This window comes from Elephas maximus, chromosome 6 (assembly GCF_024166365.1).
Source record: "Elephas maximus indicus isolate mEleMax1 chromosome 6, mEleMax1 primary haplotype, whole genome shotgun sequence".
NCBI classification, from domain to species: Eukaryota; Metazoa; Chordata; class Mammalia; order Proboscidea; family Elephantidae; genus Elephas; species Elephas maximus.
Genome location: NC_064824.1, coordinates 142,484,219 through 142,509,345, shown reverse-complemented (window position 1 = coordinate 142,509,345; position 25,127 = coordinate 142,484,219). Strand labels below are relative to the sequence as shown.

General features: G+C 53.9%; 1 protein-coding gene across 4 annotated transcripts in view; it reads left to right on the top strand.

Annotated features, from left to right (window-relative positions):
- Nucleotides 1-25,127, top strand: part of ANKMY1 (ankyrin repeat and MYND domain containing 1) — a 55,575-nt gene that overhangs the window by 28,320 nt on the left and 2,128 nt on the right. For 2 of the 4 annotated variants that reach the window (XM_049888607.1, XM_049888606.1), the window contains 4 exons: nucleotides 3,149-3,262; nucleotides 3,723-3,888; nucleotides 4,595-4,673; nucleotides 11,018-11,178. In XM_049888607.1, the coding sequence (XP_049744564.1) occupies nucleotides 3,149-3,262; nucleotides 3,723-3,888; nucleotides 4,595-4,673; nucleotides 11,018-11,178 (520 nt within the window). Of the gene's footprint in view, nucleotides 1-3,148; nucleotides 3,263-3,722; nucleotides 3,889-4,594; nucleotides 4,674-11,017; nucleotides 11,179-15,009; nucleotides 15,166-25,127 lie in introns of those variants that run through there. The other 2 variants (XM_049888608.1, XM_049888609.1) reach the window with 2 other exon arrangements.

Sequence of the window (25,127 nt, the reverse complement as noted above, 5' to 3'; positions counted from 1 at the left end):
CTGTGTGCCTCATGGCCCCTGTTCTGTACTGGCCTTGTGGCACCACTGAGCTGATCACGCCCCGTGGGCTTCTTGCCCCTCTCACTCTATCTTGGTACGTGCTTTGGCTGCCTCCTCACTGTAAGCATGAGGGGAAGGGAGAGGAGGGAGAGGGATAGGAAATTCTGTACGGAACCTTGCCTCCTCCCCTAGGATCTTTGCTTACTCCGAAATACAGTTCGGATTGGATGGATCAATGCATGATCCTTTCCCTTTAATTTTTGTTATTTGTCCAACAAGAAGCCCTGATGGTGCAGTGGTTAGGAGCTCGGCTGCTACCGAAAGATCGGTGGTTCGAACCCACCAGCTGCTCCGCAGGAGAAAGGTGTGGCAGTTTGCTCCTGTAAAGATTTACAGCCTTGGACACCCTGTGGTGCAGTTCTGCTCTGTCCTGTAGGGTGGCTGTGAGTTGGAACCAACTTGATGGCAGTGGGCATGGTTTTTGGTGTACGCCCAGCAAGTTTTGTTTTTGTTTCTCTCTGCCATCTTCCTTCTTCTGAATATCAATATGAACCCATGGCTTTTCTTTGTTTTTTAAATTTCCGGTCTGATAATTCCAAAATCTCTGTGGTATGTGTCTGGTTCTGATGTTTGCCCTGTCTCCTCAGATTGTATTTTTTTGCTTTCTTAATGTGCCTTGTCATTTTTTGTTGAGAGCTAGACATCATGCATTTGGTAAGAGGAACTGAGGTTCTTTTAGTTGTGATCGCCCATAAAGCCCTGTTGTTGTTGATGTGGTGGTAATGTGTGTGTAGGGGGACATTCTCTAACTTTGTGATTAGGTCTCAGTCTTTTCACAAGCCTGTGCCCCTGGGTTGTGACCTTCACAGGTGCTTCTCAGATTTTTTGTCAACTAGCATTGGGTATTCCCCTTCCCCCATAGAAAGCTATAGGGGGTTGGCATTGGGTATTACCCTTCCTCCATGTAGGGTCGCTATGAGTCTGAATCGACTCAGTGGCAATGGGTTTGGGGTTTTTTTGTTTTATGGTGGTTGCTGTTCTTTGCTGCCATCAAGTCAGCCTCCAACATGTGGCAACCCTGCCACGATGGAAGAAAACGCTTTCCAGTACTGCACCATACCCATGATTTGGTTACAGATCGAACTGTTGTCATCCATAGAGTTTTCACTGGCTGATTTTTGAAAGCAGATCACCAGACCTCTCTAGGCTCTGATAAAACCCACCTTGATTAGGATCTTGTAAAGCAGTTTCCCCTGAAGGCAGGCCATTGTTAAGGAGAACTATTTCAAAATGGTTCTTTTTACTGTCCCCCAGAAGCAGGAGGGGATTTTTCTCCGAGCTTCACCATGAGAATCTGATGAGGCTCCTGGAGGTAAAACTCAGGAAGTGTAGGGGCTCCACCAGGGCTGGTTGGGTGGCCCCACTTAGAATCCAGGGCAGAGAATGTCTCACAGAAGGACCAATAGTACTTTCCCACTGGTCCCTCAAGAGTTCTTCAAAGCCACATTTGGGGACCAGTCACCCCAGGCTACCCCTTCCTCTAGCATGGAAGGTTGCAATCATCTGTGAGTGGTAGTAGGTGGGGTCAGAGTCCTCACAGCAGAATTTAGGATCTTAGAGGCTGAGCCCTCTGGACAATGGGGATGTCTAGAGTGTGCCCATGGCATCAGGGCAAAAGTGGCATGGAGGAGCGGGTCACTGCAGAGGTGTGGAGTTGAGGGATGGGGGCTGCTGATGGCAACTGTCAGCTGTGACACCAACAGAAGCCTGTGGAGTGAGCACAGCTGAGTCCACTAGACTTTCTGGGCAGAGAGAGCCACTTTGAGGGACCTCTGAGGGGTTTCAGGGCCTGGCTGGGGGTTTTAAGGTGGGTGTTGTGAGCAGAGGGTGGACTGGTTGGCACTGGGCAGACTTTATGACATTGCAGTTTTGGGTGGGTGGGCATGGGGAGGCGAGGGGTTTGGGGAGTGGGTTGCTGAGTGGCTGCAGTCCTGGTAAGGAAGCTCTCTCTGTTGTTGCACAGTGGGAGCTTCTAGGGGCAAGGGTTTCCTGGGGCACGTCTTTGGTTATATTTGCTGGTTCTACGATGGTGTCCAGTGGTGCAGTGGTTAAGAGCTCAGCTGCTAACCAAGAGGTCAGCAGTTCGAATCCACCAGCCATTCCTTAGAAACCCTATGGGGCAGTTCTGCTCTGTCCTATAGGGTCACTAAGAGTCAGAATTGACTCAATGCCAACAGGTGTGTGCGATGGTGTAGCCCACGAACAGCAGGGCGTGTGGCTTCTGTTCTCACCGTGGGTGATGTGGTCGCCAAGGACAGCAACAGCCAGGGCAGGAGGGAGGTGTCTGGAGACCAGGCATCTGGAGTAGGACCTGCATACTCCAGTATGGCCTCATTAACAAAACAAAGAAAACTTCTATTTCCAAATAGGGTCATAGTTACAGGTACAGGGTTAGGACTTCAACATGATGTCAGTGGGGTTCACATTCTATCCATAAAGGGTTCTCCTTGGACTTTGGTCCAGAGAGAGAAGACAGAGCAGTATGGGGTCCAAGTACAAAGGAGCAGCTGCTGGCCTCTGGGGGATCTGAGGAGTGGGAGGCCTCTGCCGTACCCTCGTGGGGTGTCAGGGCTGTGACAGCGAACAGGGCAGGCCTGGTGTTTGCCCTCGTGTCACTTACAGCAGGCCTGTAACCAAACGCAGCCAGTGGTCAAGGCTCCGAGGGGGAGCTGCATGGTGCTGGGCAAGGCAGAGTCCAGACCTCCTGGGGTGGGTGTCACTGGAACGGTCATTAGCATGGCCCAGCCCTAACACCTTGTCCCTAAAGCCAGGGCTTCTACTCTCCTGTCTGGTCGACTCCCTTGCACACCTGGGGTGGCACAGGTGAGCAGGGTCCTGTCTGCCCTCGGCCAGCCCGTGAGTGTGTGGGCAGGGTATGGAGAATCGTGCTGCCCTTGGGTCCAGGGGCAGGTGCAGCTGGGGATGTCCCGGGTGCCCTGGTGTGCACCCTCTTCCGGGTGGGGGCCCTGTGTCTCCTGGCGCCTTCCTACTCCTGGTGCCTGTGTCCTCTTGGTGCCCCATCTGGCCTGGCACCCTCTTTGGTGTCCTGGTTCCTGCAAGGACCAATGGCAGAGTTTTGTTCCCACAGATTGACCGGCTCATCAATTACGGGGCTGACATCCTGAACCCTGTGACGCTCATACAGGGGGACAAGGTGGCCGTGGGCACTGCTGTTGACTACGGGTACTTCAAGTTCTTCCAGGTGAAGCTTGGACTTTCGCTGCCCAGCCTGCGCTGGTGGGGGGCTGCAACGTGGGCACAGCCGCCCTAGCCAAGGCCTTCAGTGTTTCCTGGGCAAGACTGGGCCAGAGGTTCCCCCCAGTATGGAGGCCAGCACCCCTGTGGCACATACCGTGAGCTCAGTGTGGTCTTTGTCATGTGAGTGTAGGAGGGGCAGGCCGCCTGCTAACTCACCTGGTGTCCTACCAAGTGGCCGAACTGAGACTGGGATCCTGGACACCTGACTATTGCTGGGCTTAGAGTGGGTGTCTGCCCTCCTGGGGCAGTGCTAGAACTGACCCCATGGGGTGCATCCAGGCTGTGCCTTTCTGGGGCAGCCCTGGCACTGACCCCACGGGGAACTTGCAGGATGGGCTGGGAGTGGGAGTCTGCCCTCCAGGGCAGGGTGGGCTGGGCCCTTGCCGACCCCCCGGGTGCTGCAGGACCGGAAGATTGCTCACTGCCCCTTCCACGCACTGATGCCGTCCGAGCGGGAGACACTCCTGGCCCGGAAGAGGGTCCTGGAATACATGGGCTTCCAGCTGCGCCGTGCTGTCTTCGCCAAGGAGAGCCAGTGGAACCAGAAGCTGCTGTATCTGAGCAAGAGAGGTAGGTGGGCACCAGTGTGGGTGGGCAGGCAGGTCCCTGGGGCTCCATGAGGCGCCAGTGCCATTCAGATCCCGTTTACATCCATCAGCCCCTCTGAGCCAACCGGCGTCACCTGCTCTGCCCTGTGACATAGAATGGGGTCTCCACCTTGTGGAAGAGCCCCTAAGGGTGCTCGCTGCTCCCTGAAATCTGGATGCTGTGGGGCTGTGGGCATAAGAAGCCCTCTCCTGCTGCTGCCCAGCCACCTGCTGGCCGGTCCCCTAGCTCCTTCACTCCTGCCTGCTGAGGAGGCGCTGCTGGAGATGGTGGTGCGGGGACCCCAGCTGGGGACAGGCCCCAGCCGCCACAGAGCACTACCGAGGGGCACCATGTCTGTGCTGCGCTGGGGAGGGACACGACACCATGGGGGCACCAGTGCTGACCTACCCATGGCGGCTCAGCAGCCCCTGTTCCCTGAGGCTGTGGACTCCTCCCCTCTCCAGGATGAGACCCACTTGGCCTCCTCTGGGCCTGCTGCGGGCAGTTGTTTGCTGGGCGGTCAGAGGCTGGGGGTCCCCACGTCTGCCTCTCCTGCTGAACTGGGTGGGCAGCTGTGGGCTGCCAGTCTGGGCAGCATCTCAGTGGCTCCACAGTGTAACTCGGGGCACAGGAAGCGGTGCTGTAGTGAGCCCTGCTCCCAGCCCTAACTACCCCACCCTCTCTGCAGTGGAGCTGGCCCCCAATCACAGGCTGAAGAAGAAGTGCTCTGCGCCTGCCAGGTGTCTGGACACGGACGAGTCAGAGCTGTAAGTGGGCCATTGGTGCTCAGAACCTGGGCCTGGGGTCTGGAAGGTGCAGCTGGGCCCAGCTGGGGCCTCCACCCTCCCAAGACAGCCCCTGCCCACCCGAGCCAGACAGGTGGCCTCCCACAGGTCACGCTGCACTGGGGCCCAAGGCTGGAGTGTCCGAGCCACAGACAACTTAGGTTGGTTGTAAATGTATACCACAGGTCCCTGGGTAGCACAAATGGTTTGCACTCTGCTGCTAACCCAAAAGTTGGTGGTTCGAACCCACCCAGCAGGAAGAGAAGCCTGGTGAAGTGCTTACGTTAAGATTCCAGCCAAGAAAACCCTGTGGGGCAGTTCTGCTCTGTAACACACGGGTTGGCCATGAGTTGGAATCAACTCAACGGCAGGTAACAACAAGAAGGGCAAAGAGTAAGAAAAAAAAATTTTGCAAGAAGTGTTTTTTTTTATAATTGATATGCTAAGAGAGGAGAGAAAATAGAGTTATATAAAATGCCCAATTACAAGCAGAGAAGAGAAAATAATAATAATCAGAGGAGTGCTTCTGTGACGGGAAGGCGTTTCCCAACAGGCTTGGGGGTCTCAATTACGTCTGCTACGGGGTCTCGGTCTTCTCAGCAGCCCCAGGTGTCTGCCCCCGTCAGGGCCACAGCCCCGAGGCCTCGGGCTCCCCTGAGAGCACTGTCTCAGCCGTGCCTTCTAACTCTGCACTGTGTCTCCCATCTCACTTTCTAAGAAGCATGGAGAGGGCTGTGGGGCCGGGGAAGCTCAAGGCATCAGCTACCTAGCCTTGTCATTGTTGGGTGCCATCGAGTCGATTCTGACTCACAGCGGCCCCGTGTGACAGAAACTGCTCCGTCGGGTTTCTTGGGGAGCAGACCGCCCGGTCTCTATCCTGTGGAGCCGCTGGATGGGTTTGAGCCATCCATCTTTTTGTTAGCAGCCGGGTGCTGAAGTGCTGCGCCACCAGGGCTCCTTTCCCTAGCCTTGGTCTCTGTATTCTAGATTCTCCCTTCAGTTCTGTGACCTGGTGAGGGCCTCAGTGGTTAGGTGGGCCATCAAGGGACCTGAGTGCAGGGCATCCCTGGGGGCACAGCCCCCCCTCCCCACTCTTAGGCTCCCCTAGTTGGTGTATTGATTGCTTCACAAAAACGTCATGACCAGAGGCTGGAAGGAACCCAAACCTGCATTCTCCCTAGGAGAATGGACTGTTTAATTGAAAGCGTATTTCTGAAACGTCCTCAGTATTCATGGTAGTTGTGTTCTATAAAGTTGCTGCAAACACTGAATTAGCGGATACTGAACCATTGCTCCTGGGGGAAATACAGGGTTAGGTTCCTGTAAGCCTGTGGTCACAACATTTTCATCAACCAGTCAATAATAACCTTGTTTTATGCGTGTTTCTGTTTAAAGACACCTTATGGAATATTGCTCTTGAACATAGAGTAGCTAAAGTGAATGGGAGAAATGATGAAGTAAAAGAGCTGAACAAAAGATTTTAAAGGGTGGCTCGAAAAGACAGAGTATTATAATGACAAGTGGAAAGAGCTGGAGATGGAAAACCAAAAGGGAAGAACACACAGTATTTCTCAAGCTGAAAGAACTGAAGAAAAAATTCAAGCCTCAAGTTGCAATATTGAAGGATTGTATGGGGAAAATATTAAACGAGGCAGGAAGCATCAAAAGAAGATGGAAGGAATACACAGAATCACTGTATCAAAAAGAATTGGTCAGTGTTCAACCATTTCAGGAGGTGGCATATGATCAGGAGCCAAAGGTACTGAAGGAAGAAGTCTAAGCTGTACTGAAAACATTGGCAAAAAACAAAGCTCCAGGAATTGGCGAAATAACCAATTGAGATATTTTAACAAACGGATGTAGCTCTGGAAGTGCTCACTCTTCTATGCCAAGAAATTTAGAAGACAGCTACCTGGCCAGCTGACTGGCAGAGACCCATATTTATGCCTATTCCCAAGAAAGGTGATCGAACCGAATTTGGAAATTATAGAACAATATCATTAATATCACACGCAAGCAAAATTCTGCTGAAGTGCATTCAAAAACGGCTGCAGCAGTATATTGACAAGGAACCGCCAGAAATTCAAGCCGGATTTAGAAGAGGACATGGAACCAGGAATATCATTACTGATGTCAGATGGATCCTGGCTGAAAGCAGAGAATACCAGAAAGATGTTTACCTGGGTTTTATTGACTATACAAAGGCATTCAACTGTGTGGATCATAACAAATTATGGATAACCTTTCGAACAATGGAAATTCCAGAACACTTAATTGTGCTCATGCGGAACCTATACATAGACCAAAAGGCAGTCGTTTGAACAGAACAAGGGGATACTGTGTGGTTTAAAGCAGGAAAGGTGTGTGTCAGGGTTGCATCCTTTCACCAGACCTATTCAATCTGTATGCTGAGCAAATAATCTGAGAAGCTGGACTATATGAAGAAGAATGGGGAATCAGAATTGGAGGAAGACTCATTGTAAAAACCGAGCGGGGTGCTGTCTAACCTCCTCTAACTTTATAAGGGTGAAGGGGAAATCAATATCAAGAGCCCATGGCTGTTTCCTGTGAAGTGAGGTCAAATAGGCCTCCTCTCTGGGCCATCTTTACCAATTCTAACACCAACGGTTCCTCCCACGTCACTCTCTCCTCTGCTGGGTTCGATAATTCACTGCAGTGGCCACACAGAACTCACAGACCACACTCACGATTATGGGGTTTATTAGGGAAGTAACGGTTACAGTTCAGGTTCAGGAACGCTCAGGATACAGTTCTCCCATCAGGACAGCCTCTTCCCAGCTGTGCTCCCAGACGTGCCTCTCCCTGCCCAAGGGCACTCAATTTTCTCTCTCCGTGGGCCAGGAAGCCTATCATGCTGTCTCCTGCTGCTGGGTCTCTGCCACCGCTTCTCACTGTCTTCAGTGCTACAGCTCTCCTTCTCTCTTGGTCTCCTGGTTCCATGAGTTTTTCAGCGCGAGGATCTGGGGTCCAAAAGACGTGGTGGCTCCTGGCTGTTCTTTGGTGGTGGCGGTGTGGTATCTTCTCTTTTCCACTTTTGGGGTGGCTCATTTCAAGCCCAGCAGGGTGGCAAAACTGACCAATCCCCTTGGCGGGCTACAATTACCCTGTTTGCACAGTCCCGCCCAGTCACCTGGGTGGGAGTTACAAGACCAAGGAGAGAAAAGGCCACACAGAAGGAATTCATTACACTGCACTTATTAACAACCTGCAATACGCAGCAGACGACAACCTTGCTTGCTGAAGGTGAAGAGGACTTGAAGCACTTCCTGGTGAAGATCAAAGACTACAGCCTTCAGTATGGATTACACCTCAACATAAAGAAAACAAAAATCCTCACAACTGGACCAATAAGTAACATTTTGATAAATGGAAAAAATATTGAAATTGTCAAGGATTCATTTTACTTGGCTCCACGATCAGCACCCATGGAAGCAGCAGTCTAGAAATCAAAAGACACAGACACACTGCACTTGGCAAATTGGCCGCAAGAGATCTCTTTAAAGTGTTAAAGAGCAAAGCTGTCACTTTAAGGACTAAGGTCATATGCATGTGAAAGCTGAACCATGAATAAGGAAGACTGAGGAAGAATTGATGCCTTTGAATTATGGTGTTGGTGAAGAATATTGAATATACCATGGACTGCCAGAAGAACAAACACATCTGTCTTGGAAGAAGTACACCTAGAATGATCCTTAGAAGCAAGGATGGCAAAACTTCGTCTTACATACTTTGGATATGTTATTAGGGGGACCAGCCCCTGGATATTAGGGGGACCAGCCCCTGGAGAAGAACATCATGCTTGGTAAATTAGATCAGTGAAAAAGAGGAAGACCTTCCACAAGATGGATTGACACACTGGCTATAACAACGGGGTTGAGCATAGCAATGATTGTGAGGATGGAGCAGGACTAGGCAGTGTTTTGTTCTATTGTACATAGGGTTGCTATGAATCAGAACTGACCCGACAGCACATAGCATCAGCAGTGAATATATATCGTTGACTCATTAGTATTGAACTCACAGCCAAGAGCACTGTAACTGGTGCCTGCATGAAGCTTATTGAACACACGTATTTTCTGCTTGAAGCACAGCACAGCCTTCTTGCCCTTAGGGACACGGACAGCACTTCCACACTATGCTTGGGACCACTTAACAGCACCTTACTTACACGTAGCACAGAAACATGGAAAATGGGGCACTAAGCACACCGCAGAGAGGACCCGTGTCTACAACGTGACAACTGGAAGCAGAAGGTAGACCTTTGCCTTGTTGGACCTCAGCTGAGAACATGTGTTGGGCGACTCAACGTTTTGCTGCTCTTAAGGAGCTCCACAAGGAACCCCGGTGGCACAGGGGTTAAAGTGCTTGGCTGATAACTGGAAGGCTGGTGGTTAGAACCCGCCAGTGGCTCCATGGGAGAAAAGACCTGTCCGTCTGCTTCCATAAAGATCACTGCCTGGAAACCCTATAGGGCAGTTCTACTCTGACCTACAGGGTCACTCTAAGTCAGAACACTTGAAGGTAATGGGTTTGGGTTTTATTTTTGGAAGCATGCCCACGAATGACCACGACAGCATAAAGCCTTAATGTGTGGGTTACAAACATGTTTTAGCAAGTAGGCGAATTCCCAAATATGGAATCCGCGAATAATGAAGACTGGCTGTGCCTGAAATTGCTGTGTGTGGGTGGTGGTGGCAGTTACGCTGTTTGTCATAAACGTTCTTCACTGTGCAAGCCTGGAGGATGTAGGAGGAATAAACAAGAGGAGTTACTGGACTTCTCCCTTCCATTGATAGACTGTTGACACAGTGGTGTTTCCCTCCAGCCCGTCCCTGTGCAGATGGGCACATGTGGAACATGTGTGTGATAAGCGTGTGTACATGTGCTTATATGTATGCTTGTTTATGTATGTGTGTGTACATGTGCCTGTGTGTTTACGTATATGTGTACATGTGCCTGTGTGTGTGTTTATGTATATGTGTGTGCATGTGCCTGTGTGTTTATGTATGTGCGTGTACATGTGCTTGTGTGTTTACGTATGTGCGTGTACATGTGCCTTGTGTTTACGTATGTGTGTGTACATGTTTCTGTGTGTTTACGTATGTGTGTACATGTGCCTGCGTGTTTATGTATGTGTGTACATGTGCCTGTGTGTTTATGTATGTGTGTACCTGTGCCTGTGTTTATGTATGTGTGTGTACATGTGCCTGTGTGTTTATGTATGTGTGTGTACATGTGCCTGTGTGTTTATGTATGTGTGTGTACATGTGCTTGTGTGTTTATGTATGTGCGTGTACATGTGCCTATGTGTTTACGTATGTGCGTGTACATGTGCCTTGTGTTTACGTATGTGTGTGTACATGTTTCTGTGTGTTTACGTATGTGTGTACATGTGCCTGCGTGTTTATGTATGTGTGTACATGTGCCTGTGTGTTTATGTATGTGTGTACATGTGCCTGTGTGTTTATGTATGTGTGTACCTGTGCCTGTGTTTATGTATATGTGTGTGTACATGTGCCTGTGTGTTTATGTATGTGTGTGTACATGTGCCTGTGTGTTTATGTATGTGTGTGTGTACATGTGCCTGTGTGCGCGTTTATGTATATGTGTGTGTACATGTGCCCATATGTATGAGTGTTTATGTATTTGTGTGTGTGTACATACACAGGAGTCCCTGGGCAGTGCAGATGGCTAAGCACTCAGCTGCTAACCACAGGTTGGGGTTTTGAGATCACACAGAGGCCCCTCAAGAGAAGAACCTGGCAATCTACTTTCTGAAAAATCAACCGTTGAAAGCCCTTTGGGGCACAGTTCTGCTCTCACACACACGGGGGTGCCATGAATCAGAATCGACTCAGCAGCAGCTGGGAGTACACACACAGATACACACACACTTGCAGAATTCGTATTATTCTATACTTAGTCATAACTTGCTTTTCTCTCTCAACATTACATCACAGACCTTGTCACTTGTTACTTTAAAAATTGTCCCAACTCCCGTGATTGTGGCAGCATGGCGGTCCCCAGAATGGCTTGGCTGCTGGGCTCTGTGTGTGTTAACTGTTCTTCTAGCTCTGTTCTCAGCGTCCGTGGGGCAGGCACCTTCAGGTCTCCCGTGCCTGTCCAGCAAGCACCCCTTATATGAACACCCGGCAACGGCCTGGGCCAGGGGCTGGCTGGAGGCTGGTACCACCGTCCTGCCTGGTGGATGTGCCCCTGCGTGGGATCCTGGGGTTGGCACGGATTATGAGGCATGGGACGGGCAGAGGCGTGGGGCACCGGCTGACCGCACGCTCTGCCGGCAGGATCCCTTTCTTCAAGTTCTGCCACCAGTGCGGCCGCTCCATCGGGGTGCGCCTCTCACCCTGCACCCGCTGTTACGGCATCCTGACCTGCAGCAAGTTCTGCAAGACCAGAGCCTGGAACGAGTTTCACAAGCGGGACTGTGGTGCCGCCCTGACCATGAGTATGTGTCCCTGAGGGCGACCAGGATCCCTTCCGACTCAGGCCTGCGGGAGGGAGCGAGGGCGCCGAGCCAGCCTGGCCACTGTCCCCTGGGAGAGGGCGCCCTGGTCCCCACAGACGTGGGACGTGGTACCAGGGGGCTCTCTGCTGCACATCTGGGGGCTCTCTGCTGGACACCTGGGGGCTCTCTGCCAGATACCTGGGGCTCTCTGCTCCACACCTGGGGGCACTCTGATGTACACCCGGGGAGCTCTCTGCTGGACACCTGGGGGGTCTCTGCTGGACACCTGGGGGCTCTCTGCTGGACCTAGGGGGGTCTCTCCTCCACACCTGGGTGGATTCTCTGCTGCACACTGGGAGGGTCCTCTGTGCTGGACGCTTACAACCCCAGACCACAGAACCCTGCTTCTGAATGGTGGCTCCAGGGCCCAAACCATTGAACAATTAATTACAGCTAACACTTAGCACTTGCTACACAGCTAGCCCCGTTTGAGCATTCACAGGACATACCTGGCCCAGGAGATAGACACCCCTCACCTCATTCAACAGAATGGAGAGCAGAAGCACGGACTGTGGAGCAAGCCAGGCTGGAGGGGACTTAGGGCTCCAGGGTCCAAGCTCCTAATGGGCTAGCCGGCTGGTCCTCTCTGGGGTCACACCTCTGTCCACCCTGGAGTCTGTGCTGGCCGACCTTCCAGGCCTGCACTTCCTCTCCCTGGCTGTTCCTCATCTGGCGTGCCACACAGCTGTGTCCACTGGGTAGAACAGAGTCCTGGGGCCCTGGCCTCCAGCCTGCCTGTCTCCTGCCTGATGGGGCCTTTCCTCTGCTGGGCTCACAGAGCAGATGCCCCTTCTGTCTGCTCAGCAGCTGCACCGAGGCTGTGTCTAAACACTCTCTGCCCGGCACACAAGACCTGGCACCCTCCAGGAGCTTCCAAAGGCTCTGGGCTCCGTGTCCGAGCCTGTGGGTACCTCTGCCCTGGAGCCTGACCTTGAAGGCATCCCCACTCCACACTGTGTGACTACTCGTCAGGAGGAGGTGCTGGGTGCACAAAGGCCAGGACTCGAGGACACTTGCCCCTGCACCTCTGGGGACTGTTGGGACCTGCCCAGGGTCACCCAGCCTCCCCATCCCTCTGTCCCCTGCTCCCAAGAGCAGCTGGGGCCTGTTGACGTTCCTCCCCCAGGTCCTCAGGCTGCATTCAAGAGGTTGATTCCCTTGCTTGCCTCTCCCACGTGCATCCCTGAGGGTCCCCCCACGCCGGGTGTGTCCCTGGGGTGATGGAGCCTGTGGAAATCACAGAGAGACTGGAGGCCGGGACAGTGATAAGACCAGAGTCCAGGGAGGAAGGGCAGCTGCAGTGGGTCCTGGTGGCTGTCAGGGGTCGTGAGTGGCAGATTCAAATCTGCTTTCGTAGAGATGGCAGAGGGGAGGGTGGCTTTTTGCAGGTCACAGCAGGCCCCAGGGTCAGCGGTCACTCTACCTGATATCCTGGGTCTCCTGTGGAAGATGGGGCTCTGGGGTGGGCGGGTCACGGGGACCATGCGGGACACTCCTGTAAGCGTGTGGTAGGAGGGCCCTCGACAGATGTGGGGGGCCTGTAGGGGTCAGTTCCTGGAGAGGGACAGTGGCAGCAGGGGTGAGTGTGGGACCCAAGACAGCCATAGCATCCGCCATGCCTGCCAGAGAGGAAAGAGTGCCCAGTGGGCGTTTCTTAGTTTAAAAGCTACGCTTGTTAATTGTATAAGATATAGAGAATGTGTGTAATGTACGTATGTGTATATATGTATATAAAGTGTTCCAGTGGTCAAGTGCCCTGGTGGTGCAGTGGTTAAGCACTCTGGTGCTAACCAAAATGTTGGCGGTTTGAACCCACCAGCGGCTCCAAGGGGGGTAAGACCTGGCGATCTGCTTCCGTGAAGACAGCAGCCTCGAAAACCGCATGGGGCAGTTCTACTCCGTCCTATAGGGTCGCTACGAGTCAGAGTCGACTCGACGGCAGTGGGTTTGGTTTTTTGGTTTTTATGTATATGTTGTTGTTGTGTGCCGTTGAGTCGATTATCAGTAATAGCGGCCCTATGGACAGAGTAGACCTGCCCCATAGGGTTCCCAAGGCTGTAATCTTTACAGAAGCAGACTGCAGCATCTTTCTCCCTTGCAGCGGCTGGTGGGTTCGAACCACCGATCTTTCTGTTAGCAGCCGAGCACTTGGCCACTGCGCCACCAGGGCTCCTTTGTGCCATCAGAGACTTCGAATGGTCAAAACACATGGGGATTCTGAGGCTTGGGAGCTATGCCAAGTTGCCCTCTAAAGAGAATCAATTTGCCAGCTGTGTAGGCAGAGCATCCACTTCTCGGCACCGGTATTAACGGGGCGATGGCTAATGCAAGAGTGTGCCGTCTTGGCTTGATTTGCATGCCTTTGGTGAGGGTAAAAATATGTTTATATGTTTATGGTGTTCATAATTCTTTGGGGTGTAGCCTGTAGATGTCTGTTACTTTCACTCTGCTTGCTGATTTGTAGAAGCTCATTACATAAGGACATGTCACACATTTTTCCTTTCTGAAGTTCTCCCGTTTTGCTCACCTTTTTTGATGCATGGACACGTTCAAAATTCACCTGTTTATCTTTTCGTTTATGATTTCTGCTTTTGGTATCATGGTCAGAAATATCCTTCTCTGTTCAAAAGTTAAATTCGCTCAGGTTTTTATCTAGTCGTTCTGTGGTTTAATTTTTTGACACTTAGTTCCTTAACTTCCTCTGGACTTTACTCTGTCCCTTCAGTTTGTCTTTCTAACTTGATGGCTGCAACTTGATGGATTTCTAAGCACCTGGCAGGGGCTCCACACAGCTGCCTCGCCACAGTCTCTGGTCACAGCCATGCCATCATCCTGCCCACCTTGCTAGCTTTCGCTCACAGCCGGCCCACCCCGTTCCTCAGGGGACTTCCCTGTCTCTTCAGAATATACCAGAACCCGGTGCGGCTTACCACCCCTCTTGCGGTTGCCACAGTGTCTGTGGGGAGGAAGGAAGAGGGAACACAGAGGCCAAGCACCCCACTGAGCACCCACCCGGTACCTGGCTTTGTGCTAGGCACCGTCCATGTGACACACCTCCAGGTATAGGTGAACCCAGGCCTCTGGGAGGTCCTCCAGGCTGTGGCTGTCTCCCTGGACCCTCCCTTCCATGATGCCGTCAACTGAGACATCAGAGTGGAGGCTGCCGCCCCACGGGAGCAGACAGGCCCCCAGACTCTCAGAAACCGCATGGGGCCTTCAGGTGTCCCTTCAGTTACATAGACTGTGCTGTTACAGTTAAGGTTATCACTGTTGTTAGCTGCCGTCACTTGGCCCCGACTCACGGCGACTCTGCACAATGGTACAAAACGCTGCTCGGTCCTGCACCATCGCCATGATCAGTTTCGGGTCAGACTGCGTGACCCACAGGATTTCCATTGGCTGATTTTCAGAAGTCAATCACCAGGCCTTTCTTCCTAGTCTGTCTTAGTCTGGACGCTCTGCTGAAACCTGTTCAGCATCATAACAACACGAAAGCCTCCACCGACAGGCGGGCGGTGGCTGTGTATGAGCCGCACTGGCCGGGGGTCGAACCTGGGTCTCCTACGTGGAAGGCAGGGATTCTACCGCTGAACACCTATGCCTCATTGTAGCTGAGGGAGCTGGAGGCGGAACTCTGCAGAGCCAGCGACGTCCTCCCTGGGGCATCTGTCCTTGGGGCTTCCAAAGAGGGCCGGCTCCCCGGGGAAAGTTCTAGAGTGACTGTGTGTTGAGACCCCTGAGACCCCCTGCCTCCTTCTTCTGCTCTTTCAGTGCCCGAGGACCTGTACGCGTAAAGTCCAGCTGCTCCAAGCGGATCGGCCCAGTCTACCCAGCTCTCACAGGATGGTTGGATCAGATTACTCCCGGCCCTCTTGAACATGGAGCTCTGGAATGAGCGGCCTGCGAACGCTGTGCTGGTCACTCTGTGTGCGTGCTGTGCTTGGGGCGGGGACTGTGCGGGGCCAGTGTGAGGGACCCGGAGACCATGTGCCCCCAACCTGGTGTCCCTGGGAAGAGCGTCCATGTGCGTGTCCAGTGATTGACCTCGAGGCCTCCCCGGCAGCAACCCTCTGAGCTGGGTTGGTGGGCTGTGGGGGCCGTAGGTCAGTGTGGCTTGAGCCATTTCTGCCCCTGTGGTGCCCTCCACGCTTCCCTCTCCCCAGGCGCCATCTAGGTGAGCTACAGCAGAGGGCATTGATTACCTGCCTTGCCCGCGCCACTCCTGGCCAACTGTACCTGTAGCCCAGATCGCGAACCCTTCTTGCTAGATGGCACTTCTAGACATCTTGTTCTAGGGTCAGCACCCCCCAGATGCCCACCTTGAGGGCCCCTGCACCCGGCCCTGGGCAAAGACTCAGCCAGGGAAGTTTCTGGTGGTCCATGGGTGTCTACTCTTTTTGAGGATGGGTGGAGAGAAGGAAGCCAGTCCCTCAGCCCTTCTTGTCCCCGGGAAGGTGTCTGGCAGCCCAGGGCCTCTGTGGTGGCCACCTCTCTGGGTGGGTAAGGTGGGCAGTGCACCAGCCACCCCAACGGAGGCATGCCAAGTCCCCATTCCTGCTCCCTCAGGAGGTGATCGGGGCCACGAGGTCTCAGGAAGTGGCTGGGGGGACGGGGTCTCAGGAGGCAGCCAGGGGCACGGGGTCTCAGGAAGCAGCCAGGGCATTAAGTCCCACTTCTCAGAGGAGGAAACAGGCTCAGAGAGGGCAGGTCTTTGCCTGGGGTCACACACAGATGGGGGGGTGGGGGGGGGTGGGGGAGGGTGGGTGTGAGCCTTTGCTCAGACCAGCTTGCAGCCCGGCTGCCCTGAGCCTCACATTGGCTGCTCAGCAGGTCCTAGAGCTGGGGCAGGAGGGGTCTGAGCTTACGTACCCACCCAAATCACAACGGGTTTGCTGAAAGCACAAATAGTCCCCCCTTCCCCCTTCTGAGCTCAGAGGGGCAGCCACCTGTGCCTGAAGGTCAGGGCTCACAGATCCCTGGGTCCTGGGACCCGAAGTTGGCCTCAGTGCCCTCCTCAGCCACATAGTGCCTGACCCATACCTGGTGTCCACCCCTTCTCTAGGTGGGCACCTCTGGCTGGTGAGGGGACAGCAGCTCCTCTCAGCTCTCAGCCCCCGACTGTGCAGTCCAGGTAGGGCTCCGGTTGGGCCAGTCGGAGTCAATGTCAGGGGCCAGGCAGCTGGACCAGGACCTTGCTGTGGCCGTGGGGACCCGGGCTTAAGAAGGGTGTCTTGGGTCATGGTGATGGAGGGCGCCAGTACCCCCACCCCTCCAAGGCTGAACACCAGGCGCTGTGAGGTGGGGTGCGCAGGGACGGCCCCAGACCAAGGACTTCCTAGTTGTCCCAGAAAGACGTGAGCCTAAGCAAGGGTGCACATGAGCTGTTGTTCTTGACCATTTACTGTCAACCTAGGTGCCAGGAAGGGGACAGAGGGAGGGAGCTTTGGGGTGTGGCTCTGGGGGGCATCCTGTGGCTTGTGAGTGGTGCTGGTAGTTCCCCACGTGCCCAGGTTGCTGTTACCCTGCCCTGGCCAGCGATGAGGAGGGACAGCCAGTCTGACAGAGGCTAAGGAGATGAGTGGGGAGCGAAGGAGACAACACGCCACCCCTGAAATGGAGCTGAGGAAGAGGGAGGGGCAGGCAGGGGGAGGAGGAGCAGAGGGAGCAGAGGAGGGGACTGCAGGGGGGACACAGAGGATGTGAGGATGCAGCGGCCAGCCCACTGGTGGTCTGAGGCACCTGGCAGTAGGGGGAGTGCTCCTTTCCCCCGAGAATCATGACCTGACAGCTGACACGAGGCCCCAAGATGTCCCACGTCTGGGGACTCAGCCCCTGGGCCCTTTCCACAGGGCCCTCGCAGACATCACCTCACACATGGGCCTGTGCGACCCGGGTCAGGATGGGTCTGGTGGTCTCAGTGTGGCCCCTGCCCCAGAGTTGCCTTACCAGGGCACTTTGCAGACCCCACACCAGGCCCCAAAGTGCCCACCGCTGTCCTCTGGGTGTGGCCACCCTGGCCCCACCATACCTGTCTGGAAGTAGGCTCCCCCGCCTGCCTTGTGCCTGGCCTGGCCCCCACCCAGATGTGGTCCTGGTGCAGATGCCCTGGTGCGGGTGGGGTCCCTGCAGCCCCCAGGGAGGCCCCACCCCCAGGAGACAGCACCCAGGCTGGCTCCCTCCCCTTCTGGGTGGGCCCTTCCAGTGTATAAAGCTGCCTCGGGCCATCATGCGTGGGCTCCACACCCACTTGTGAATGGGGGCCCTCCCTGAGACTTGAGGTTGGAGAGGCCTGAGCTGAGCCCCCAGTAGCTCTGGGGTAGGGGCAGTGCAGGACCTATGTGCTGGGGGCCGCTGGGGCCAGGGCAGCTGGGCAGAGCAGTGGGGGGCCAGGTCAGAGGTGACGGGGGAGGGGCTGGTGACATTGTGGGGCCTTGAGGGCCCTCAGGCGGAAGGGCTGGAGGTCTGGCACTGAGGGTAGAGTGTTCGCCCTTGAACAAGCTCATTCTGGTGGGGATACTGAGAATCCTGGGGGAGTGAGGGCAAAGTGGGGATGGTCAGGACAACAGTGACTAGCAAGGGGTGCAGCAGCCCAGGCAGCAGTCTGGGCGGGGGTCCAGGTGGGGATCCAGGGGAGGCCCAGGGAGGTAGGAGAGGGGTCCAGGGCATCCTTGAAGCAGAGCCAGCAGGCTCCCCACCAGATGGCAGGTGTGAGATGAAGGGGCTTGAGGGGCTAGAAAGACAGGGAGGAGGAGCGGGGCAGAGCTGCGGCTTCTGGCCCCTGATGTGGGGTGGCATGAGGACTGAGCTGCTGGAGGACATGGCTCAGTAGTAACTGCGAGTGGCCTGGGGAGGCGGCAGACCTGGGGACGGACAGGTTGTTCTGGAAACCCTCGTGACGATGCTTGGAGAGAAGCACCACGTGTGACGCGGGGGTCAGGGGACTTGATGACCAGCTTCTGGGCTTTGCTGTGTGGAGGTCCCTGGGCCTGGGTGGAAGGTGTCCCTGGGTGGAGCAATGGCCAGAGATGGCCTTGTCAACCCTCCACTGAGGAACTCTGGAGGCACAGGGAAGGGCGGGGTGACAGAAGGGCTGTGTGCTAGTCCTGCTTCGAGCTGAGAATCTCTGAGATGTGAATGGAGTCGGATCCACCTGCCAGGGAGGGAACATCAGCTGGGTGCACCTGGACGCACCTGGGCACACCTGGGGGCAAGAATTCTGGCATCAGTTTTCTCAGGGAAATAGACAAAATCACCTGCAGAGAGTGAGAGGAGGGCACTTGAGGAGGAAGGAAGGTGGGCTAGGCAGCGAGAAGTGAGGGGTGCTTGCCTACAGCACCTAGGGCCCAAGGCCACAGGCAGGTGTGTGTGTGTGTGTGTGTGTAATCTCAGAGTCTGTTGAGGGCTGGGTTTAGCTGGGGGGGGTACAGCTCAGTCAGGTGTTCAAGTGTTCGTTTGCTGAGGGTGGGTCTCAGTCTAGCCGGCCCCTTGGGTTCATGAATGTGCCTCACTCCCCATGTCCCTGCAGCCCTCGCTCTTGTCTTCTCTGCCCCTTGGTGGCCCGCAGGGTCCTCTTTGACTGGATCCAGCACCTGTTCCTGAGGCCCTCAGCTTTGGAGAAGGGGCCCTGCGCCGTGGGGCAGACAGGCAGCGTGGAGTCAGTTTCCCTTAAGAGGAGCAGTGAGGCCTGGAGGGGCTGGGGAGGAGGGAGGTGACGGGGAAGGGGCTGGTGGGAGGTGGGTCCAGGCAGGGCTGTAATGTGGGCCATGATGTGGGGCTGCAGGGTACCAAGGGTCGATGGGCCCCTCTCAGACTTGTGGCCTGTGAAAAAAAAAAAAAAGGGGCTCAAATCCTCAGGGGACAGAGAGGTGGCAGGGTGCAGCGCTGGGGTGGACAGGGAGGGAGTGGAACAAGTTGGCATGGAGATGGGGAGGGTGCCACCACCCCTCCCCCGGCCCCTCTACTCCCCTCGGTACCTGGACTTTCTCGGGGGAGCAGCCAGGTAACCCTCTGGAGGCTGGGGAAGCTGGGAGTGGAAGAGGGCCAGAGTCCACGGGGACACAGGCAGGGGAGAAGGAGCTAGGGGTGAAGTGGGACAGGTGGTCATTCCGGCCTGGAATGTTGGTGAGGGAGAGAAAGGGCCTGGAACATGAGGGCCTCACGGTTCCGCCCCGAAGTGGGGGGTGCCTGTGCTCTCTTGAGAGGGTAGCAGATGGTGGGTGTGTCCATGGTGGGGACGGGTGAAAGATGCCAATAAGGTAGGTTCAGCTTTCTCCCTGGCCACCTTCAGAGCCTGAGGGGCCGCCTTGTGCCTCCCTCCCTACCACCTTCTCCCCACCCTCTTGCCTGACCTCCCCAGCCCCCTCTTGGCTGTCTTCTTCAAGCAGAGGAAATGAAGTATTTCCCATGCTACCATCGATTCCGATGAGGCAGAGTGGACACTCAGAGCACAGGGCTGCCCTTCTTGATGTTGGCGGGAATCTGTGCTCCTTTCTGGAAGAGACCGCCCTCTCCCTCCCAGCCCCATGTAAGCGTCAAGGCCCTACAAAACCTGGACCCAACTTGGGTGTAATATTGTACATTTTAATAAAAGATCAAAATAGTAAAAGGAGCCCCTAAGCTGCCACCTCATGGACTGAGGGCCCCACCTGCTGGACTGCTCAGACGTCTTGAGCAGAAGGCACAAGTCTTACCCCGCTCTGTGATTTTGCTCTCATTTAGGTCTCCCTGTGATACACACAACTGTTTTCCCTTTTAAGGTTTTCAGAGTCAGAGCCTCACACTGTACGATCCTTTGGAAAGTTTCTTGATGACAAAGCTGAGCATTTTTTTCACATATCTGTTTATTGCTGTTTGGTGTCCACTTCTGTGAATGACCCATATGTGTGCGCGTTGAATCCTTGCCCGTTTTTCTATTGCCTGTTTTTTTACTGATAGTAGAAGTCCTTTCTTAGTCTGGCAGCTCTGCTGAAACCTGTCCACCACAGGTGAACCTGCTGGCATTTAAAAGACTGGTGGCATAGCTTCCAGCACCACAGCAACACGCAAGTCACCACAGTACGGCACACTGACAGACGTGTGACAAATCCAAGCTGCACAGAAGGGACTGGCAAAAAACAAGGCCCCAGGAATTAACAGAATACCAATTGAGATGTTTCAACAAATGGACGAAGCACTGGAAGTGCTCACTCGTCTATGTCAAGAAATTTGGAAGACAGCTACCTGGCCGACCAACTGAAGAGATCCGTATTTATGCCTCTTCCCAAGAAAGGTGATCCAACAGAATGCGGAAATTATTGAATAATATTAATATCACACCCAAGTAAAATTTTGCTGAAGATCCTTCAAAAGCAGTTGCAGCAGAACATTGACAGGGAACTTCCAGAAATTCAAACCGAATTCAGAAGATTATGTGGAACCAGGGATATCACTGCTGATGTCAGACTGATCTCGGCTGAAAGCAGAGAACGCCAGAAGATGCTTTAGTGACTGTGTTTTATTAACTATGCAAAGGCATTTGACTGTGTGCATCATAACAAATTGTGGATAATATTGCGACGAGTGGAAATTCCAGAACACTTAGTTGTGCTCATGAGGAACCTGTGCATAGATGAAGAGGCAGTTGTTCGGACACAACAAGGGGATACTGTGTGGTTTAAAATCAGGAAAGGTGTGTGTCAGGGTCGTATCCTTTCACCATACTCAATTCAATCTGTATGCTAAGCGAACAATCTGAGAAGCTGGACTATATGAAGAAGAACGTGGCATCAGGATTGGTGGAAGGCTCATTAACAACCTGTGTTATGCAGATGACACAACCTTGCTTGCTGAAAGAGGACTTGAAGCATTTACTGATGAAGACCAAAGACCACAGCCTTCAGTAGGGATTGCACCTCAATATAAAGAAAACAAAAATCCTCACAACTGGACCAATGAGCAACATCATGATAAATGGAAAAAAGATCAAAGTCGTCAAGGATTTCATTTTACCTGGATCCACAATCGACGCCCACGGAAGCAGCAGTCAAGAAGTCAGATGACGTATTGCGTTGGGCAAATCTGTGACAAACGGCCCCTTTAAAGTGTTGAAAAGCAAGTCCTCACTCTGAGGACTAGGGTGAGCCTGACCCCCCCCCCAAGCCATGGTGTTTTCAATCACCTCATATGCATGCCAAAGCTGGACAGTGAATAAGGAAGAGTGAGGAAGAGTTGATGCCTTTGAATTATGGTGTTGGCAAAGAATATTGACTTTGCCGTGGACTGCCAGAAGAATGCACAAGTCTGTCTTGGAAGAAGTACAGCCAGAATGCTCCTTGGAAGCAAGGATGGCAAGAATTCGTCTCACGTACTTTGGACATGTTATCAGGGAGGGCTAGTCCCTGGAGAAGGATATCATGCTTGGTAGAGGGTCAGTGAAAAAGATGAAGACCCTCAACAAGATGGATTGACACAGTGGGTGCAACAATGGGCTTAAACATGGCAGTGATTCCGAGGATGGAGTAGGACCAGGCAGTGTTTCGTTCTGTTGTACCTAGGGTCTCTATGAGTTGGAACCGACTCGATGGTACTTGACAACAACAACAAAAGTCCTTTACACCACCCTTTTGTCAGTTTGTCGTGCTGTGGTGGCTTGCGTGTTGCTGTAATGCTGGAAGGTTTGCCACCGGTATTTCAAATACCAGCAGGGTCACCCATGGTGGATAGGTTTCAATGGAGCTTCCAGACTAAGACAGACTAGAAAGGCCTGAGGACCTACTTCCAAAAATTAGCCTATGAAAACCTTATGGATCGAAACAGAACATTGTTGAAGTCCCTTGTTTGGACATGCCATCAACCCAACAACAACAACCTGTTGCCATTGAGTAGATTTTGACTCATAGCAACCATACAGGACAGAGTAGAACTGCCCTGTAGGGTTTTCAAGGAGTGGCTGGTGGATTTGAACTGCTGATCTTTTGGTTGCCACGTGAGCTCTTAAGTGCACTGCACTAGCAGGGCTTCGACATGTCATCAGGAGGGATCAGTCGCTAGATGTTTGGTGTAGTACTAAGGGCGAGGGAGACCCTCAGTGAGGTGGATTGGCACTGTAGCCGCAAAGATGAACTTGAACACGCTGGTGATTGGGAGGATGAAATGGGATGAAGCAGGACCAGGCAGTGTTTCATTCTATTCTGTATGGGGTCACCATGAGTTGGAGCTGACTCAATGGCAAATGTCTCCATCCGTCCGTCCGTCCGTCCGTTGTTGTTGTAAGGTTCCATTGAGTCGATACTGATGTAACAGAGTAGCACCCCCCCCACAGGGTTTTCTAGGCTTTACGGGGAACCGCTGGTGGCGTAGTGGTTAAGAGCTACAGCTGCTAGCCAAAAGGTCAGCAGTTCAAAACCACCAGGCGCTCCTTGGAACTCTATGGGACAGTTCTACTCTGTCCTGTAGGGTCACCATGAGTCGGAATTGACCCAATGGCAATGGGTTTGGTTTTGGTTTAACCGTTACAGGAGCAGATTGCCAGGTCTTTCTTCAGCAGAGCTGCTAAGTGGTTCAAACTGCTAACCTTTTAGTTAGCAGTCAAGCACTTAACCATTGCACCACCAGGACTCCTTAGCCATCTATCCGGGAGTCCTTTATGCTCTGTGGCCTGCATTTCATGTGTCTGGTCTCCTTCTTGCAACTTTTCATGTTGACGCCCCTCCTATCCATCTTCTCCGGATGTGCAGCCCTGAGGCCCTAGCTCTCAGCCTCCGTGGTTCCATCTTCTCCTAATGTGCAGCCCTGAGGCCCTAGCTCTCAGCCTCCGTGGTTCCATCTTCTCCGGATGTGCAGCCCTGAGGCCCTAGCTCTCAACCTCCGTGGTTCCATCTTCTCCTAATGTGCAGCCCTGAGGCCCTAGCTCTCAGCCTCCGTGGTTCCATCTTCTCCGGACGTGCAGCCCTGAGGCCCTAGCTCTCAGCCTCCGTGGTTCCATCTTCTCCGGACGTGCAGCCCTGAGGCCCTAGCTCTCAGCCTCCGTGGTTCCATCTTCTCCGGACGTGCAGCCCTGAGGCCCTAGCTCTCAGCCTCCGTGGTTCCATCTTCTCCGGACGTGCAGCCCTGAGGCCCTACCTCTCAGCCTCCGTGGTTCCATCTTCTCCGGACGTGCAGCCCTGAGGCCCTACCTCTCAGCCTCCGTGGTTCCATCTTCTCCGGATGTGCAGCCCTGAGGCCCTAGCTCTCAGCCTCCGTGGTTCCATCTTCTCCGAATGTGCAGCCCTGAGGCCCTAGCTCTCAGCCTCCGTGGTTCCATCTTCTCCGGATGTGCAGCCCTGAGGCCCTAGCTCTCAGCCTCCGTGGTTCCATCTTCTCCGGATGTGAAGCCCTGAGGCCCTACCTGTCAGCCTCCGTGGTCCTCTCCAAGTTTTGAAGTGTTGCTTTCCACACTCTGGTCCTTATTCCAGTTACAGTATTTGTTTTATCTTTTCCACCTGGGTAGCCAACGGTCTGGGGCCATTTATTTCATAGCCTCTTCCCCTAGCCGTTGCATCACTGATCTGCTCTGGTCTGTACGTCTGCCTTTTCCAGGGTGTCATCTAGAGGGGCTCAGTCAGCGTGTGGCCTTGTCACCTGGGGGCTGTGTTCAGGCCGTCAACCTGCAGCAGGGAGGGGGGCTTGCAGCACTTTCTTTTCTATGGGGTGTGTGTGTGTGTCCGTATTGGTCTTCCATGGCTGCCTGTAACAAAATACCAATAAGCAAGTGGCTTATCAGAACAGAAATTTATTGTCTCAGTTCTGGAGGCCAGAAGTCCAAATCAGGGCGTCGGCCACTGGATTCCTTCTGAGGGAGAATCCGTTCCAGGCCTCTCTCCCAGCTCCTGGTGCTCCGGGCGATCCTTGGCTCTCGGTGCCTCCCTTGCCAGGAGGCTGTCTGTCCTCTAACCCTGCTCTTTCATAAGACACAGCTCAGACGAGGTCAGGACCCACCTGCTCCAGTACAACCTCATGTTAACTGGTAACACCTTTGAAGACCTGATTTCCAAACAAGGTCACTTTTTTGGGGAGGAAAATTCAATCCCTAAGTGTTTTATGTCAGCTTCCGCCTCCTGGGAGTCCAGGGCCTGTGCCCCTTCATAGCCTGCTCGCCTGCAGTGAGATCCTCCCCGCCACCTCCTGTGGTGGGGAGGGGGGGCACCAGCGCTTCTTGATGCTTTTTCAAATCTCCTTATTTTTTGTCTTCTTTTTAAAAATAGGCTTCTTCTAACCTTATGGCTCCAATTCCTTTTTTTGTCTGGGGGGGGTTTGTTTCTCTTTGATAATTTAAAACATACTCATCTCATTTCCATTCTTCTAGCCCACCTGTTGCCTGAAGTTCCGGGGCTGCCTCTGGGTGGTGGGCTTTGTGGGCACATTGTAAGGTTTTCCTTGGAGATCATCTCCCTGGGACCCCCGCGCTGTCTCAAGGGGTGAAGCCTCTGGATACTTGTGTGTCTGCTCATGCCCGTTGTCACCAGCCGAGGACTGAGTGTACAGGGACCAGTGGTACCATCGAGGATTCCTGTTGCACATGCCAGACCCTCGTGTGGCTCAGTCTGGGGACTTTGAGTCTTCATGGAGACCTTTTTTCCACTCAAAGCCCTGGGCAGGCAGCTCTGCAGGCCTCTCTGCAGGCCAGTGGACAGGGCCCTCTTGCCCTTGGAGGGGGTCTTCCAGGTCACCGGTAGTGTTTCCCCCAGGCCCCTGCCTGACCTCTGTGCACCCATTACCCCAAGCCCCTCTCCCAGCCCCCTGCCTGACCTCTGTGCACCCATTACCCCAAGCCCCTTCCCCCCATTCCACTGGGTCTGCACCCCCCATTGCACCTCAGTCTTGGGGTGGCGGGGGGCTCGCTGCAACCTCAGGGTCCCAGCTCCCTTTTTCTT